At 42.5% G+C, this 17,279-nt stretch overlaps 1 protein-coding gene across 1 annotated transcript in view; it reads right to left on the reverse strand.

Annotated features, from left to right (window-relative positions):
* Positions 1-12,118: 12,118 nt before the first annotated feature.
* Positions 12,119-17,279, reverse strand: part of UBL3 (ubiquitin like 3) — a 222,849-nt gene continuing 217,688 nt past the window's right edge. Inside the window, exon 5 of the mRNA XM_068267027.1 lies at positions 12,119-14,073. Coding sequence (XP_068123128.1) covers positions 14,021-14,073 — 53 coding nt within the window. The 3' untranslated portion in view covers positions 12,119-14,020. The remainder of the gene's footprint in view (positions 14,074-17,279) is intronic.

Genomic DNA, 17,279 nt, shown 5'->3' on the forward strand with positions numbered 1-17,279 from the left:
CACGCCACTCCTCCTCCTCCTGCTGCTGTTGTATTTATCCTGCTGCTGTCAGTGGTCCCACCACCAGGGTCCACACTATGCATTGCCTGCTGCCAGTGCCACACGTCACTCCACCTCCTCCTGCTGCTGCTGTTGTATTTATCCTACTGCTGTCAGAGGTCCCACCGCCAGGGTTCACACTATGCATTGTCTGCTGTCAGTGCCACACGTCACTCCTCCTCCTACTGCTGTTGTATTTATCCTGCTGCTTTCAGTGGTCCCACCGCCAGGGTCCACACTATGCATTGCCTGCTGCCTGTGCCACACGTCACTCCACCTCCTCCTGCTGCTGCTGTTGTATTTATCCTACTGCTGTCAGAGGTCCCACCGCCAGGGTCCACACTATGCATTGCCTGCTGTCAGTGCCACACGTCACTCCTCCTCCTACTGCTGCTGTTGTATTTATCCTGCTGCTGTCAGTGGTCCCACCACCAGGGTCCACACTATGCATTGCCTGCTGCCAGTGCCACACGTCACGTTTTCAGTTTTGTTTTTTTAAGTACACCTATTTCAATGTGAATTCACTTTAAAAAAAACACACAAAAAAACCCCGAATTCACGAATACGAATTTTTAACGAATTTTTAGGCGTAACCTCGAACCGAATAGGAACTCGAACCGAATTTCGTGGTCGAAGGCGAATTCGAATGTCATGCGGACCCGAATTCGAATGTACCCGAACCGAATTTTGGTACATCTGAGCATGCCTGGCTGCTACAGCAGCACAGCTTAACCTCCCTGGCAGTAATCCCGAGCTAAGATCGGTCTAGCCACCGGAGGCTCAATACAAGTGAATGGAGGACAGCGGGAGCTTTTACTCACCTCCCGGGGTATACAGATGTCGGTAGCCATTCTTCTTCCTGTCCTTGTGGCATTAAGCTCAGCTCAGATTTAAAAAGCCTGCAAAGAAATTTTGTACAGTTAGTCATTAAAGGTATCACTTAAACAACATTTGTTATGTCTTCGGATTCTTTCCTTGACTAATACTGGACCACACGCAATTGCTGATTGCAGTAAAATCCCACTTTCAACCTTTAACCCAGTGATTTTAGTTATTCACAGAGCCCATCTAATGAAAAGAAAAAAAGAAAGCAAAAAAAAAATATCAGTGGAGAAATAATACGTCCATATACAGAGTTCAGGATTCAGTATATTGTCCCAACAATATATTCACTAAGGGCCGGTTCACACGTGTTTCTAGGGGCATCTCTTTTACGCACTGTCAACCCTTTTCTGCAACAGTAGAAAAGCATTTAGCACCGGTTACCTTCGTTTTGAGCTGCCTAGGGTTACATCCATGGTGAAGGGGCATCTTGTGCATCATGTCCCCTTTGTATCTCTTACCCTTTGTAAATCTTGTGTCCTCCTCTGTCCCCCATGTGTCCGCTTCTGTCCTCCTTGTGTTCTCCTCTATGCCCCTTTGTGTCCTCCTCTGCATGGGCACAGTACAGGGAGTCCCCAACATTCCAGTGGGTTGGAGGTTCGTATTGGCAGGTGTTCACAAGTCAGCAACTCCCTGCATTTGGACTATAAGAAGCAGTGACTCCCCCCCCCCCCCCCCCCACTTTTGGGGAGAAAAAGTGAGTCTTACAGTCCATGGAACACATTCAGTAATATCCAGGGCCAGATTTCCAACCAAGATATTTAAGCACTTGCTTGGGCCCCAGTCACAGTCTAGGAGGCCACAAACAAGGTAGGCGTGGCTACAGGCAGCCTTGGGGTAAGAGGTGGTGGCCCAAATTGGCTACTTTGCTTAGGGCCCAATTTGGCATTAATCAGGTCTGCCATAATTTCTGCCTATGCGTCGAATCATCCTACAAGCATTGGCAAATGCATAGGCAGGAGGGTTAAGATTAGGGGTAATTATCTATCTGTAACATGCTGTTATGTCCACAAGCAGTTATCTTACATTTACACACCAATAATTACCTGCTAAAGATTGAGAATCTTCACACTTCTTAAATGTTTAATAAAGATAATTTTTTATTGGGTACATTTTTTTTCAGGAGGATTTCTGTAGAATAAATTGATAAACTGATGAGGACTTTCATTACTCAGAATGACACAATAATGGTTTGTGCACCATCTAGTGGCAGTAATTCTTATGGCACTTTTAAGTAATATTTCGCTACAGACTCAGAACATTCCATTTCCCTGGAAAATATGACCTACCCCGAAAATAAGCCCTAGCATAATTTTCCAGGATTTTTGAGGATGCTTGAAATACATTACCAATGTATTTATTAGTCGGGGTTGAAAGTAAATATGTTGAGTACAAAAATTAAAATAGTGGTCATGGGGATTGTTTTTTTTTATTACAGCTTCATGAATAGGTCCCTGAGATACTGTATTTGCACATGGGGATCTATCATGCAGCCATTCTGCAATGTTCTGTATTTAAAGTGTACCCGAGCCGAAGTTCGGGTATAAAATCAGATACTTACCTTAAGAGAGGGAAGTCTCAGAATCCTATTGAGGCTTCTCTCGCTATTCCTTGGTCCCCCGTTGCTTAGTGCGCCCCCCGGAAGATTAGAGACAATGCACTGTAACTAATCACATGGGGGATGCGCAGCTCCTCTTCCTGAATCAAATGCGTGAAATGGCTGACTGAGCCCACTCGTGCATGCGCAGTAGCTTGCGCTTTGGCTTCGCTTTAACAACATGCACAGCTCACCTCAGCAGTCACATGATGCCCTCTGATGCAGCACAGGCACATGACACTTCTTCAGTAACACTACGCAGACTATTTACTGATTGCACAGTGAATGCTTATGAATAAACATGAAACAAGAGAGTGGTGGCTGCTATGACAGGTTTGCACCCTGTATGCTAGTCTATGCCCAGCAGTGTATCTGTCTGTGGACTCTACCTCCCTAAATTACATCACACCGACACATTTCAGGGTCCTTCCCTTCCTTTCTGGGAGGTGGAAACCAATAAACAGATGTTCAGACAGTATCCGATCACAGGATTCCCCAACCCTGTCCTCAAGGCCCACCAACAGTGCATGTTTTGTATAAAGACAGAGATAGTTAATCAGCTCTTCTGCAGAACTAATTACTCCACCTGTGATTGTGTGTGGGTTTCCTGCAAACCATGTACTGTTGGTGGGCCTTGAGGACAGGGTTGAGGAACTCTGTCCTATCACACGATGCTGGCTGTTCTAATTCTTCAACACTGCCCTATGGCTAGTCTGTGTACTGCATGCCTCTGGCCACATTATGCTCAAACTTCCGAATACTGCTGCCCCTAATCTGGTTACCAACATCACACACAGAGAGACAATCAGCCAATGGGAACAGCTTATTGAGGGCAGAAGGGGTGGGCACAATTCATGACTCTTCGATGAAGTCTCCGTGTACACGTTTTAAAAAAAGAAAAATTAATAAAGCAGTTGCTAAGTGCATAACAACATTGGAGCCAGACACAGAACAATCATGCCAACATGTATGTTTTCCTGTGTGGGTTCATTTTTATGTAGAAACATCTATTTCACTATTCTATTCAGCTTGTTAGAAGGAGACCCAGGAGGACAAGAAAGTGACTATAATAGGCATGCCAATAAGAAATGTTAGGTCCCTTATCTATATAAAGATGCTGTTTTAAAAGGTAAGACTTTATGCTTTGTGATTACTCGGACTGCTTTACAAGCTTGGCTGCTTTCTTTATTTGACTTTAGTTGTACTTTAAAGGCAATATTTGTTTTGTAATTCGTACAATTCCCAGAGGAAGATTCCATGAACTCTAGCTGGGAAAATGTCTGTTCGCAAAATGTATGTATGTATTTTGATATTTTAATATAAAAAGTGTTTCTTATCTATTTAACAGCTAACACTATCCATGGCTAAACCTGTATACCCACATGAAGATGGATCGGGGAACGGTGACTGGACCTGACAAATGTTCCCTGATCCATCTTCTACCGACATGCGCAAACAATGGTTCAAACGATCGCAGTACTTTGCGTGAGTCATCGGAGATCTTAAAAGTCTGATCTGCCATGATGGTTGTGATTGCAGTGTCGCAAAAGTATACCACAAACATACCCACTGTGTGAAATCGTGGAAATGATCGCTCGATGCTGATAAAAAAAATTTCCATAAAAATTGTGTCATGGGTATGGACCTTTCGCAGCTCTTTGGTAAAGAAGTCTGCTCCTATGGTGGCTCTGTAGTACTTGGTGAAGTGTCTGTTCACGTAACGATTCATCAGTGCCAACTTTCCCACTCTCGCATTGCTGATTAAAAGGATTTTGATGTGTTGTCTTGAGAACATCTCAGTGTGTCAGGTAGGAAAATAAAATGTGTCAGGTTTAGCTGAGGAGGAGAGTGCGGGAAGTTAGTGCAGAGTGGTGTGGCGAGGAAAAGGAGTGGGAAGCGCATGCTGAGGGACACTTCCTGCTTGTGAAGCATGTGAGAGGAGGAGACAGCTAAAGCCCAGAGGCTTCAAGTACCTCCTCCTCTCACATGGGTATGGTCCTTAACACTCTATTGCATGACTCCCGTGAAAATGTCATTAGCAGAGGTCTGTGGCTTTAGACCTCTGCTATGGTATTTATTACTACACATGAGCATGGAGCCAGCTTCCTCCTGTGCTCCCACAATCTGGAGCGTAACCAAAAATCTGCAGTCCCAAAACACAATTTTCTTGGCATTTTCAATATATCACCTAAGCATGTCCAGCTTCATCTCCAGCCAGAATGGTGTTCCAGTCATATGATGTAACACCCCTTTCTGTATTTTAAATAGATATGAAGCTCTGATTAAAGGTTGTAACAATCCTTGCAGAAATGAAGTATTGCATTATGCTGACCAGCCACAAGGTGGCGCTGTTTAGAAACAGGTTTGCAAAGAAAATTAGAAACCGTTCTATTAGCCAAACCGTAGACAGGTAAACTCCAGAAAGTTTTATAGGATTGGCCTTTGAATAGGTATATTTCAGAATGATTTACCCTTCAAAAGTATCCAGTTGCAATAGTTTCCTTCTCTGGTTGGCTGCAGAAGCCTTGTTATTTGAATCTTTTAAGAAGCGAGACAAATTGATCTCAGTGGACAACAAACATCTGAAAAAAAGCTTTCTTTCGTCTTTTGCATGCAAATTCGCATAGCAATACAAGTGAATGGGACTGTTTCCACTTGTCAGGATTCCTTTGCGTTTTTCTGTGCAGAAAAAATTCACATGGCAGAGCCATCAGAATTCGCATACCGCTATGCGAATCGCATACAATGTATTTAATAGGAAATTCGCATGCGGTTTGGGTATGCGAATTTTCATGCGAATTCGCATAGAAACTGAAAAATCGCACCAGCACTGCCATGGTTAAATTCGCATACATCGTCATCCATGCGAATTCGCATAAAAATTCGCATGGACCCGCATGCGAAATTCGCATCCGCATGCGAATTTTTGCCGCGGCGATTCGCACCGCACAAGTGGAAATGCAGCCTAAAGGTTTGTGCAAGTTCAGAAAATTGCAAACAGCCTTTACAGAGGAAAAAAAAAAGTTTTTAAAGCAATATCCCAAAACAGGTTATAAGCGAAAAAGAAGAAAAATGTTACCAGGCAAGTAAAGTGATGGACAACCCAAAGAGGTATGTGGATCCATCAACAACATACATGAGAAAAAAAAAAAAAAAAATAGGCTTACCTTAGGAGGAGAAATCCTCTGGATCCTAATGAGTCTTCCCCATCCTCCTGTGTAGACCCAATCCAGCGCTAGGACCCCCGGAAAGCAGCAGACGGCAATATTTACAGACGTCCAATCGGGTCCAGTCTACTGCGCGGGTGTCTCACGCTTGCGCAGTAGATCAGACCCAATTGGGATTGTCTATTTCTGCCAAAGCCCAAGGAGGAAGATGGTACTGTGCCGGATTGCAAACGGTAAATATCCCTGCGTGCTGCAGCCTGCAGGCGCTACTGCTTGTCGGCAGATTTATGGGGAAGCCAACGCTGGATCGAGGATATTGCGGAAGATAGGGGGAAGCCTCATTTGGATCCAGAGGCTTCTCCCTCCTGAGGTAAGTAGCTCATAGGGGCACTTTTTTTTTCTTACAGATTCGCTTTAACCACTTGGACCGCGGTGTTAACCCCCCCCCCCCCAGACCTGGCCATTTTCATAAATTGGGGGCCACTGCAGCTTTAAGGGCTCGCTGCAGGGCCGCACAACTCAGCACACAAGTGATTCTGCCCCCCCCCCCCCCATTTCACTCCACCAAAGTTTATTTTTTTTTACAAAAAAAAGAATCTATTAATAAAAATGCCTTTTCCCCCAACCACCCTCCCCCCCCCGTCAGCCTATCACAGCGATCGGCTGAGCTAGGCTTCAGCTATCTGTGTCCCCCAGGGAGATCGCAGTGCTGTATAGGCATATTAGACAGCGGTTTCACCGTCTAACAGTCTCCAAGCGGCGCGTGTGCTCTCCTGCTAGCCCCATAAAAGGCCGTTCACGCCTATCGGCGTGGAGCGGTCCTGGGACTGCCGCCGCATTCACGCCAATTGGCATGGAGCAGTCGGCAAGAAGTTAAAGGGCCACTGAAGCGAAAAAAAAAAATTATGATATAATGAATTGGTTGTGTAGTACAGATAATTACTAGAACATTAGTAGCAAAGAAAATATTCTCATTTTTATTTATGTAGTTTTTTTTTTTTAATAACATAGCATCATTCTTTCATATTTGCAGTTTACACACTACACAGCATTCTAAATGATTTTACAGAGCAAGCCAGTGAACTTTTGAACAGTCCTCTGCAGAAATAAAAACAATACATTGACAGACACTTGAGCTAATAAGCTTTAGAAGACCGAGCTCTCTGCGACTTTTTGTGGAGTTGTGGAGCTCAGTGGCTCTTTTGCATAGATAGCAACTGGAGTTTCTGAACTCTTCCTATACTGGAAACAATATTAGACTTATGTCTCTGTTCCTAATGTTTTATTTCCTAGCTGTACTACACAACCAATTCATTATATCATAAATTTTTTTTTTGCTTCAGTGTCTCTTTAAGGAAACAAAACCAACCTAAGAAGATGGACATCAGGGAAGGTCCTACTCTTGTGTTCTAAAAGCTTGGTCCAGAACACTGCAGAGAAACTTGCATAACTCAAGATGAGCTGCTCAGCTAGTAGTGACAACAGAGCCTGCTGTACTCCAGTATAATGGGAGTTGACCTGACCTACAGGAATTTGCAGGTCTGCCTGTGTTGACCTGATCTGACCCAACCTACAGGAATCTGCAGGTCTGCCTGCAGGATACGAAAGTAAATCTGCTGGTACAGTAGTTTAAAGTGAACCTGAAGCTACAAGTATATGGAGGCTGCCATATTTATTTCCTTTAACCTCTTGAGGACCAGTGGTTTATACCCCACCCCCCTAGTGACCAAGCCATTTTTTACAATTGAGCACCTAGCCACTTTAACGATTGATTACTCGGTCATACAACTTAGCTCCCAAATGAATTTTACCTCCTTTTCTTGACGCTAATAGAGCTTTCTTTTGGTGGTCTCTGATTGCTGCAGTTTCTTTTTTTTATTATGAATTCAAATTATTTTTTTTACACAAAAAAAATAATAATAATTTAATAACTTTTTTTTCCTGTAACAAAATGTGTCAAGCAAGGGTCTAGTATACAGTGCAGGGGAGTATTAATGTTTATGCACATCAATACTGTTCACAGCATGTTTTGTATTGACGTGTATAACCAACAATACTGCCAGGGAGGTTAATCCCCCCCCCCCAAATTATCCCTAGACAGCAATCCATACACTACACTACCCATGGGATTGGTTGTGAGCTGTTGGGAGGGGCAGCTAAGTGACTAGACTGTCCTCTGTACAGCCCTGCTCTAGATCCCGGCGCTGTACAAATGTTTGCTTTTTTCTTTATTTCAGCCTGCCAGGTCCGATCGCAGCTGGCAGGCTGCTGACGGATCCCCACTGTGTTTATCTGCAGGGAACGCGTGCACAAGCTTGCATGCTTGTTCAAGGACTATTGCTAAAAGTATTAGAGGCAGAGGATCAGAAGAACAGCCAGGCCACTGGTAATGCTTAAAATGAAATAAACATGGCAGCCTCCATATACCTCTCACTTCAGGTGTCCTCTAAGGCCTACACACACTTTCACTCACTGGTATCCCTACCACTTCCTGCTCCTCTCATTGGCCGTCTGTCACTATACCGGCCCTGAGTTATCCTGTCACTAACATTAAATGACTAAAGAGGACAGCTGGTAAGCGACAGTAGCTCAGGCAGGAAGAGGCAGCACAACTTATGTCTCTGGCCCGAATATCGCTCTAATAATAGCTGAACACAGGTTCCCTTTAGAGTGGAAATTAATATGCATTATCCAATTCTAGAATGTGGCCTGGGTAATGGGTAACAAGTTTTTATAGTATAAAATCCAGACTCCATGATGGAAATCTTACAGGCTCTGATCCTCTTCTGCATTGCATTGGCTATCCATCCTGATGACATGCTCAAACCCAGTCTTCTCCATAGCAGTTGGCTCACAGTGGTGTAGAAGAACTGGAGCAGACTAATAAACCAGGCCGTTTCCCAATGTGCTACCTGCAATGACATCATATGCATGCATATAACATTGGGATACATGGAAAGGGATAGAGGGGGACAGCAAGCAGCAACAAGACTGGGTAAGAAGTGGAATAACAGCCAAGAGAGTGCAGCAAACCTGCATCTCCACGTGCCATGATGTGTGGATGGGTCAAGTCGAATACAGCTGCGGGGGAGCCAGGGCAACAGCGGGGACCAGGAGAGGAGAGGGAATGCTCTATGGGACCCAGAGCCTCCCACTCTCCTTAGGTGAGTATCTGACTTTTTTTATTTAAATTTTGGTTCCCATTCACTCTGGCTTTGTAAAGCATGCCTAAAAAAAATTAAATGGTGTTGTAATTGATGGCAGATCTGTTTCAGATCAAGTGGAGGTAAACATTATGGAATCACTATGATGAAAAAAAATCTCACTGCAGTATGATTTTTTTCCTGTTTTTAGGGTCTAAAAGCTTGAGAAAAACTGAAACCGCTTTTAGACCCTAAAATCTGGAAATAATCATACTGCCAGGGAGGTTAAGACGTGAACTTCACTAATAAAGTGACCGTTTTGCCACACTCCATGTTGATTTACCCTCTTGAAGGAGTTTAAGGTATTTCCACACTAAGCACGTTGCATATCTTAGATTTTCAGCTTCATCAACCACTCTTAACCTCTTGCCGACCGCGTCACGCCGATGGGCGTGGCCGCGGCGGCAACCCCAGGACCGCCTAACGCCAATTGGCATAAAGTCCTGGGGCTCGGTTTTGCAGGATCTCCTGCTTGGGGGGCGGAGCTCCGCCCCGCCTCCAGGCTATTGCCGCTCGGGAGACTGTTAGACGGCGATCAACAGCAGCGCTGCACTGGTCGCACGGCTGTCCCCCTGGGTGACAAGAGAGCGATCGGCTCTCATAGGCAGAAGCCTATGACAGCCGATCGCTGTAATTGGATGGCTGTGGGGAGGGAGGGAAGGGGTTTAAAGTAACAGGCTTTAAAAAAAAACAAAAAAAAAAAAACGAAAATATTTATTATATTATAAACAAAATAAACATGGGGGGAGCGATCAGACCCCACCAACAGAGAGCAGGTGTTTTCACCTACAGTGGAGATCAAATATCCAGGAGCACCACTATAGGCTTCAATCAAAGTAGTAGGTGTGCCAAGGTCCTCACCCCGGTACCCAAGGGGTCACAGTATGCACTTCACCAAAAGGACTGGCACCACGCTGTGTATCTATAGCTCTTAAAGTTTATTAATCATGAAAGCAACAACAGACCGCTGTTTCGGCCCTTCCTTAGGCCTTTGTCAAGTTGCAAGGATGATCCTTGCAACTTGACAAAGGCCTAAGGAAGGGCCGAAACAGCGGTCTGTTGTTGCTTTCATGATTAATAAACTTTAAGAGCTATAGATACACAGCGTGGTGCCGGTCCTTTTGGTGAAGTGCACCTACAGTGGAGGAAATAATTATTTGACCCCTCACTGATTTTGTAAGTTTGTCCGATGACAAAGAAATGAAAAGTCACAGAACAGTATCATTTCAATGGTAGGATTATTTTAACAGTGGCAGATAGCACATCAAAAGGAACACACACATGTGCAGGCCCGTCTGAAGTTTGCCAATGAACACCTGAATGATTCTGTGAGTGACTGGGAGAAGGTGCTGTGGTCTGATGAGACCAAAATAGAGCTCTTTGGCATTAACTCAATTCGCTGTGTTTGGAGGAAGAAAAATGCTGCGTATGACCCCCAAAACACCGTCCCCAAGCATGGGGGTGGAAACATTTTGCTTTGGGGGTGTTTTTCTGCTAAGGGCACAGGACAACTTAATCGCATTAACGGGAAAATGGACGGAGCCATGTATCGTGAAATCCTGAACGACAACCTCCTTCCCTCTGCCAGGAAACTGAAAATGGGTCGTGGATGGGTGTTCCAGCACGACAATGACCCAAAACATACAGCAAAGGCAACAAAGGAGTGGCTCAAGAAGAAGCACATTAAGGTCATGGAGTGGCCTAGTCAGTCTCCGGACCTTAATCCAATAGAAAACTTATGGAGGGAGCTCAAGCTCAGCGTTGCACAGAGACAGCCTCGAAACCTTAGGGATTTAGAGATGATCTGCAAAGAGGAGTGGACCAACATTCCTCCTAAAATGTGTGCAAACTTGGTCATCAATTACAAGAAACTTTTGACCTCTGTGCTTGCAAACAAGGGTTTTTCCACTAAGTATTAAGTCTTTTATTGTTAGAGGGTTCAAAAACTTATTTCACTCAATGAAATGCAAATCAGTTGCTATCTTTTATTTAAGGTTATTTTTTCGATTTTCCTTTTGATGTGCTATCTGCCACTGTTAAAATAAACCTAGCATTGAAATGATACTGTTCTGAGACTTTTCATTTCTTTGTCATTGGACAAACTTACAAAATCAGTGAGGGGTCAAATAATTATTTCCTCCACTGTATAAGACAGAAGCAATTTTCCCCTGTCAGCGTTACTCCCATTAATTTGCCAATAATTTTATCACTACTTATCACACCTAGATGATCTATATCTTGTTTTTTTTTGCCACCAATTAGGCTTTCTTTTGGTGGTACATTTTGCTAAGAATCAGTTTATTCCAAATGCATTTTAACAGGAATAAAAAGAAAAAATTTAAAACATTCATTATTTCTCAGTTTTCAGCCATTATAGTTTTAAAATAAAACATTCTACTGTGGATAAAATCCACACATTTTATTTGCCCATTTGTCTCGGTTATAGCAACGGTTAAAATATTTCCCTAGTACAATGTATGGCGCAAATATTTTATTTGGAAATAAAGGTGCATTTTTTGAGTTTTGAGCCTGTCGCCCACACGCTCAGCACACGTGAGCGTGTGGGCGACAGGCCGACGACAGCTCCTCGCCAGGTCACTCCGCGTACACACACGGAAGAGGGACCAGCGGCGCGACGGAAGCTGTCGCCGACGTTCCTCCTCTCCCCGCCGGAAGCTCCGTATACCTCAATGGAGGTTGCTGTCGCTAGTCCGCGTACTCACGCGGACTAGCGACAGTTGCGGCGGCGACTGTCGCCAGGCGATTGACCGCGCCAATCGCCTGGCGACATCAGCGACGGACGACAGTTCAGGGTGCGCACCCGTGCGACGGCGCATACTCACGGGTGACCTGTCGCCGCAACACGCGCGCGCCGCGTGTTGCGGCGACAATTGTAGCCCGTGAGTATGGGCCATAAGGGACAAAGGAGGACGAGGGAAGCCTCATTAGGAGATCCAGAGTCTTACCCCTCCCGAGCTAAGTACCCCACAATGGATTTTTTTCTTTTTACAGTTCTTTAAAAAAAAAAAAAAAAATCTCCTGCAGTAGCATTAAATATCTGTTCTATATCTGAGATTATTTTTCATCCCCAGACTGTATCCTGTCCGTGACTAAAACCCCTATTGACTAATTCATCCTGTTTAGGTAAAAAATAACAGTTCATCCTAATATCATAAAAACATTTTTCACCCTCTCCAGACTCAGAGAAAATAAATGTGGTTAACCAGAAGGTCAGACACAGACGTCACAAGATTGTGACAATTTATTTTATTATATACGGTAGCTATACAGGAAAATTTCATAACAATTCACTATCAATGGGATTACAAAAGTAATCAGCGGGATTAATTTGCAGAAACAAAAAGAATTGCATTGATTTAAATTTTCAAATGATTTTTCTTCCAGTTTTATATTTATATATATATATAAAAATAATCAAAGCAAGTACAGTCCCAATCAGAACCACCAGACAACCAACAAAAATGCACTACAATATTTTATTTAGTTACAGGAGGATCTATATCAGTACAATTTGCAGAAAGAATTCTTCTTTTAGTGCTATTTACAATTGTTATCTTTATGTATTTTTGTTTTAAACTGCTTTAAACTTTACAAATTTAAGTTGGATCAGTATGAACAGTACGACCGAATGCATACAAAGCATTTTGTCAAAGCTATCATAATGAGCCCCCCAAAAATAATATATATCAGTTTACAGTAAAATGATGCTGACTGTCGGGGGGAAAATAAAATACACAGGACATTGCTAAATTTTTTTGACACCATCTTCCAGTATTGTATACAGAATGCTAGGTCAACCTGTGACTTTATAAGTTCCATAGGCAAAAGCGTTTTATAGGTATATTGATCTATTACACTATGCCGATCTATGGTTAGATTCTATAATAATGCATTTTATATATTTTTTTTAATTAAATATATTCTACACATATTCGTAATTTCGACCAGGAAGACTTTCCTCCCTAGTGGAAACAATATAAAAATGTTTATATATTTATTATTATTTTTTTACAGTTTAAAATGAAACGTAGCTCCATGCTTTTAGTGTTGTGCAAATTCAATACAGTATGTCTTAAATTATCTGGATGAAATGGAGAAAGGGCGAACTTTAAATATTCTTGCAAGCACTAGTACGAATGCCGGATACGCAAAGAAACAAAAAAAATCTTGTTACTATGGTAGAGATCGGTCGTCACCAAAAGCTCTCATAATTTCCTATGAGATTGGACACTAGATTATAGATAAAGTCCTTTTTGTTGTCACGAAAACATCAATGTTGGATATTAAAACACAAAGTTGATTAATAAATGACATCTGCTAATACCTCTGCACATTAATAAAGGCTTATGGACTACAGGATACTTAACCCTCCCCATATTAAGGCTAGGAAAGGCACTCTTCTCGTAGGCATGGTGTGAGCGCGCATGCAACAAATGCTTGAGATAGAGTGCCCAGGATAGAACATAACTGTTACTCTGGCGCCCCCTGCAGAGTGCTTTCAGATTACAGGCACATTTAAGCTTTGTTCCTTGAAAATAAACCATACTGACGATCTCCGGACACTACCGTGTGCCACTACGGGCAATAATTACGTGCGGTAGAAGTCTTGCCACTAATACTTAAGATTTCAGTCTGATTCCAGAGCCTTGATTTCCAGTGTAACTCGTCCTCTAGGTTGTTGTAGTAATATGGCTACGGCTATCGGATGCTGAGGTCTGGGTCAAGTGCGATCTGAGTGTAGATGGCCTGAAATCAGTGATTCTGATTTGTATTGTTATGCTGCAGCAAGAATATGATCGTTGTTGTAGAAGAGAACAGACTGACTTTTTTCCCCCCTGGAGACTGAGTGGATTAAGGAGATACTAGATCGCACTACAAAGTTACTCTTTGAGGAAGGGGGAAAAAAAAAGAAAAATGTAAAAAATGAAATCGGTATGAGAACGTCCTTGGTCTCTTGCGATGAAGAGCTGCATGAGAGTTCATGTGATCAGTCCTGCACACAGGATGACAGGGTGTTGTTCTAAGGTTCTCTGAAGCAATGGGTCTCCTCTATTCCAGCAGCATGAAAGACAAAGACTATATTACATCACACATCGCAGACACTGCGTCATTTACAGAATTACACAGCAATTGCTCTCTCCAGTCTTCTCACGGTTTCTTTGACCTGGAAAGAAAAATAAAAAAAAGTCACGTAAGATCAAAGCTTGAAGAATAAACTTCAACGGATTAGTGTGTACAGGTATGTAATATTTACATTGAATCAAAATAAGTTGGCACTTTATGAATCAATTATAATAATAATTATAGTGTAACACAATGAAATTACTTTTCATGACAACCCCAAGGTGCATATAAACCACTTAAAGAGACACTGAAGCGAAAAAAAAAAAAATGATATAATGAATTGGTTGTGTACTATGAATAATTTCTAGAAGATTAGCAGCAAAGAAAATATTCTCATACTTTTATTTTCAGGTATATAGTGTTTTTTCTAACATTGCATTATTCTATAATATGTGCAGATTACGCAACACTCAGCATTCAAAATGATTCTTTCAGAGCAGTCTGTGAAGTAATGAACTCTCCTCTAGCAGAGAGAAAGTAAACAGTTCACTTACAGTTGAGATAATAAAAGTCAGATAACAGCCCTCTCCATGACTAACTTAGTCGGAGAGCTTAATGGCTTGTTTGCATAGAGATAACAACTGGAGTTTCTCAACTCTTCCTGTACTGGAAACAATTAGACTGATGTATCTGATCTTAATGTTTTATTTCTTAGCTGTACTACACATACAAATCATAATATCATATTTTTTTTTCGCTTCAGTGTCTCTTTAAGTGATAGTAAAGTTTGATCTGGCTAACGAAACACAGAGAAGTGAATTTCTTTGGCAACTATATGTGGAATAAAGACTTTTCATTGGGTGCTGTGCAAGAGTTCGGGTCCACTTTAATAAATTAAATTAAATACAAAGCAGACTGGCATAGCTATAAACCATTTGAACCATGTTTTAACAAGTTAAGCGTTCTAAAAATTAGCCAGATTATTCATGCTGGTTATAATGACATGCCTTGTGTTCTGCATGTTTGGAATCGATATAGGAAATATATAATTCATATATTAGAATGTGTTTCCTATGTTGATCTATAATTTAAGTTATAGACTATAACTAAAGTCAGAGTTGACAATACCATAAATAAGGGCCTGGGCCCACTAATGCAGTTTTGTCCGCTGCTCTCTGCTTTTCAGTATCTGTAGCATTGATGTGTAACTAAAAAACGGACACAACTGCGTCTGGGGGCTCAGGCCCAAGGAGTTCGAGTCAAAGATTTAATGTACCAACTCCACAGCCTGGATAGGAATTACTCTCAGGTGTTCCTGTCAGGTCCTAAGGGATTACTAAAATGCTGGAAAAAAATATACTCTAAGGGCTGGTGCACACCGAGCGGCTTTTTCCGCGTTTTCAGATCCGCTTGCGGCTGCGGATCTGCTTGGTCAATGTATCTCAATGGGGTGGTGCACACCAGAGCGGCAGGCGTTTTGCAGAAACGAAAAATGCCTGGGTGAGGCATTTTTTGGATTTCGGATGCGTTTCTGCCTCAATGTTAAGTATAGGAAAAACGCAAACCGCTCTGAAAAACGGCACTTCAGAGCGGTTTTGCAGGCGTTTTTGTTACAGAAGCTGTTCAGTAACAGCTTTACTGTAACAATATATGAAATCTACTATACTGAAAACCGCAGCAGCAATCCGCAAAACGCTAGCAAAACGCCTCATAAAAATAAAAAAAAGCGTTTAAAAATCTGCTAGCATTTTGCGGATCTGCTAGCGGGTTTTGGTGTGCACCAGCCCTCAATCACAATTTTAAAACAGCACCTAAGACTGCATTTTGGAGAGGCACTCCACTCTTTGCCATTTCATATTCCAGTCATTGAAGAGGCCCAAGAACAAGAAATCTTTATCATGGCTCCTGCTCAGTGACTTCACTTCTTTTAAAGGGGATGTTTAGTGCATTTACTGAGTACATTTGTTGTTTTTATAGTGTTTAGAACAAAAAATATACATATGTAAAAAAAAAAAATATATAATCTTTACATGTAACAAAAATAAGTGAATTAAAAATGTACAGCATAATATCAATGTACTACCGTCTTTCTCCGAAAATAAGACAGTGTCATATTAATTTTTGCTCTAAAAGATGTACTAGGGCTTATTTTCAGGGGATGCCTTATATTTCTATTAGGAAGTGTCTCTCAGCAGAACATTTCCTGTTCCTTTGTACTGACATGTTCATGGATTTGAAAGTATGCTACTGTACTGATCAGGCACCTGCCCTGTCATCCCTGCACACAGCTGATAACCTTGCTGTGTGCTGGGATGACAGGATCAGTGCCCGATTGGCACTGCACCACTGTGTCTCCACTTACTGGCTGCCTCTTCCTCTTCTTTAACTTCCGCTAGGGCTTATTTTCAGGGTAGGGCTTATATTTCAAGCATGCTCAGAATTCCAGCTAGGGCTTATTTTCAGGGTAGGTCTTATTTTCAGGGAAAGAGGGTACATGGTAATATTTCAGCCAACAAAGGAGAGTAGAACTGAGCAGTAGTCAGCAGAATGTGGCATGAATTTATTTCAGCCAATAGTTGGCAGCAGAACGCAATCCAGAGCAGTATTTGGGGTTAACATCATGTAGCCAATGGGTATCAAACTCAATCACGTAAAGGGACAAAACATAAAATAAACAAAGCCTAAGTCACGGGCCAAATTGTTAAGTTTTAACATTAAACAATCTTAAGTGGTGTAACTATAGCAACCATCCCCTTCTGCAGAGTAACCCAGGGGAAGTGTTTGATATTTACCTACTTCAATGCTTATTCAGGTCTCCTCTACACTTCCTGACAGCCACACACTCTATGCTGCATACCTCTGGCTCTCAATGCATGTCATGTGATCAGGAGAAGTAGGGAAGAAACCAGTGTTTTACTGCCAGGAAGTACAAAACCGCATGGCTGAAGCAGGTATTACACTGCTCTGCTGCTCTACTCCGTAATGTGGGAAGTTGGGGCTACTCCGTAAAGTGGGAAGGGGGAGTGGGTTGGATCCCAGGAGAGGGCCTCATGCTAATTTTGTTGAGGCGCGGGGGGTTCCCATGGGTTATTGCTACATCCTGGCTCAAATGAACAATGTTTCAATCAGAAACACAGTTACCTGTGTGCTCCCCTGGACAGGCAGGCAGACTGCTGCTGTTCTTTTACTGCTTACAATGATGGACATTTGGAGCTCTCGAGGGCCACATAAAATACAGCAAAAAGGGCCACATTCGGCCCGTGGGCTTTGTGTTTGACACCTGTGATGTAGCCTCAAATCTAGTTA

Source organism: Hyperolius riggenbachi, chromosome 2 (genome assembly GCF_040937935.1).
Source record: "Hyperolius riggenbachi isolate aHypRig1 chromosome 2, aHypRig1.pri, whole genome shotgun sequence".
Classification (NCBI taxonomy): domain Eukaryota; kingdom Metazoa; phylum Chordata; class Amphibia; order Anura; family Hyperoliidae; genus Hyperolius; species Hyperolius riggenbachi.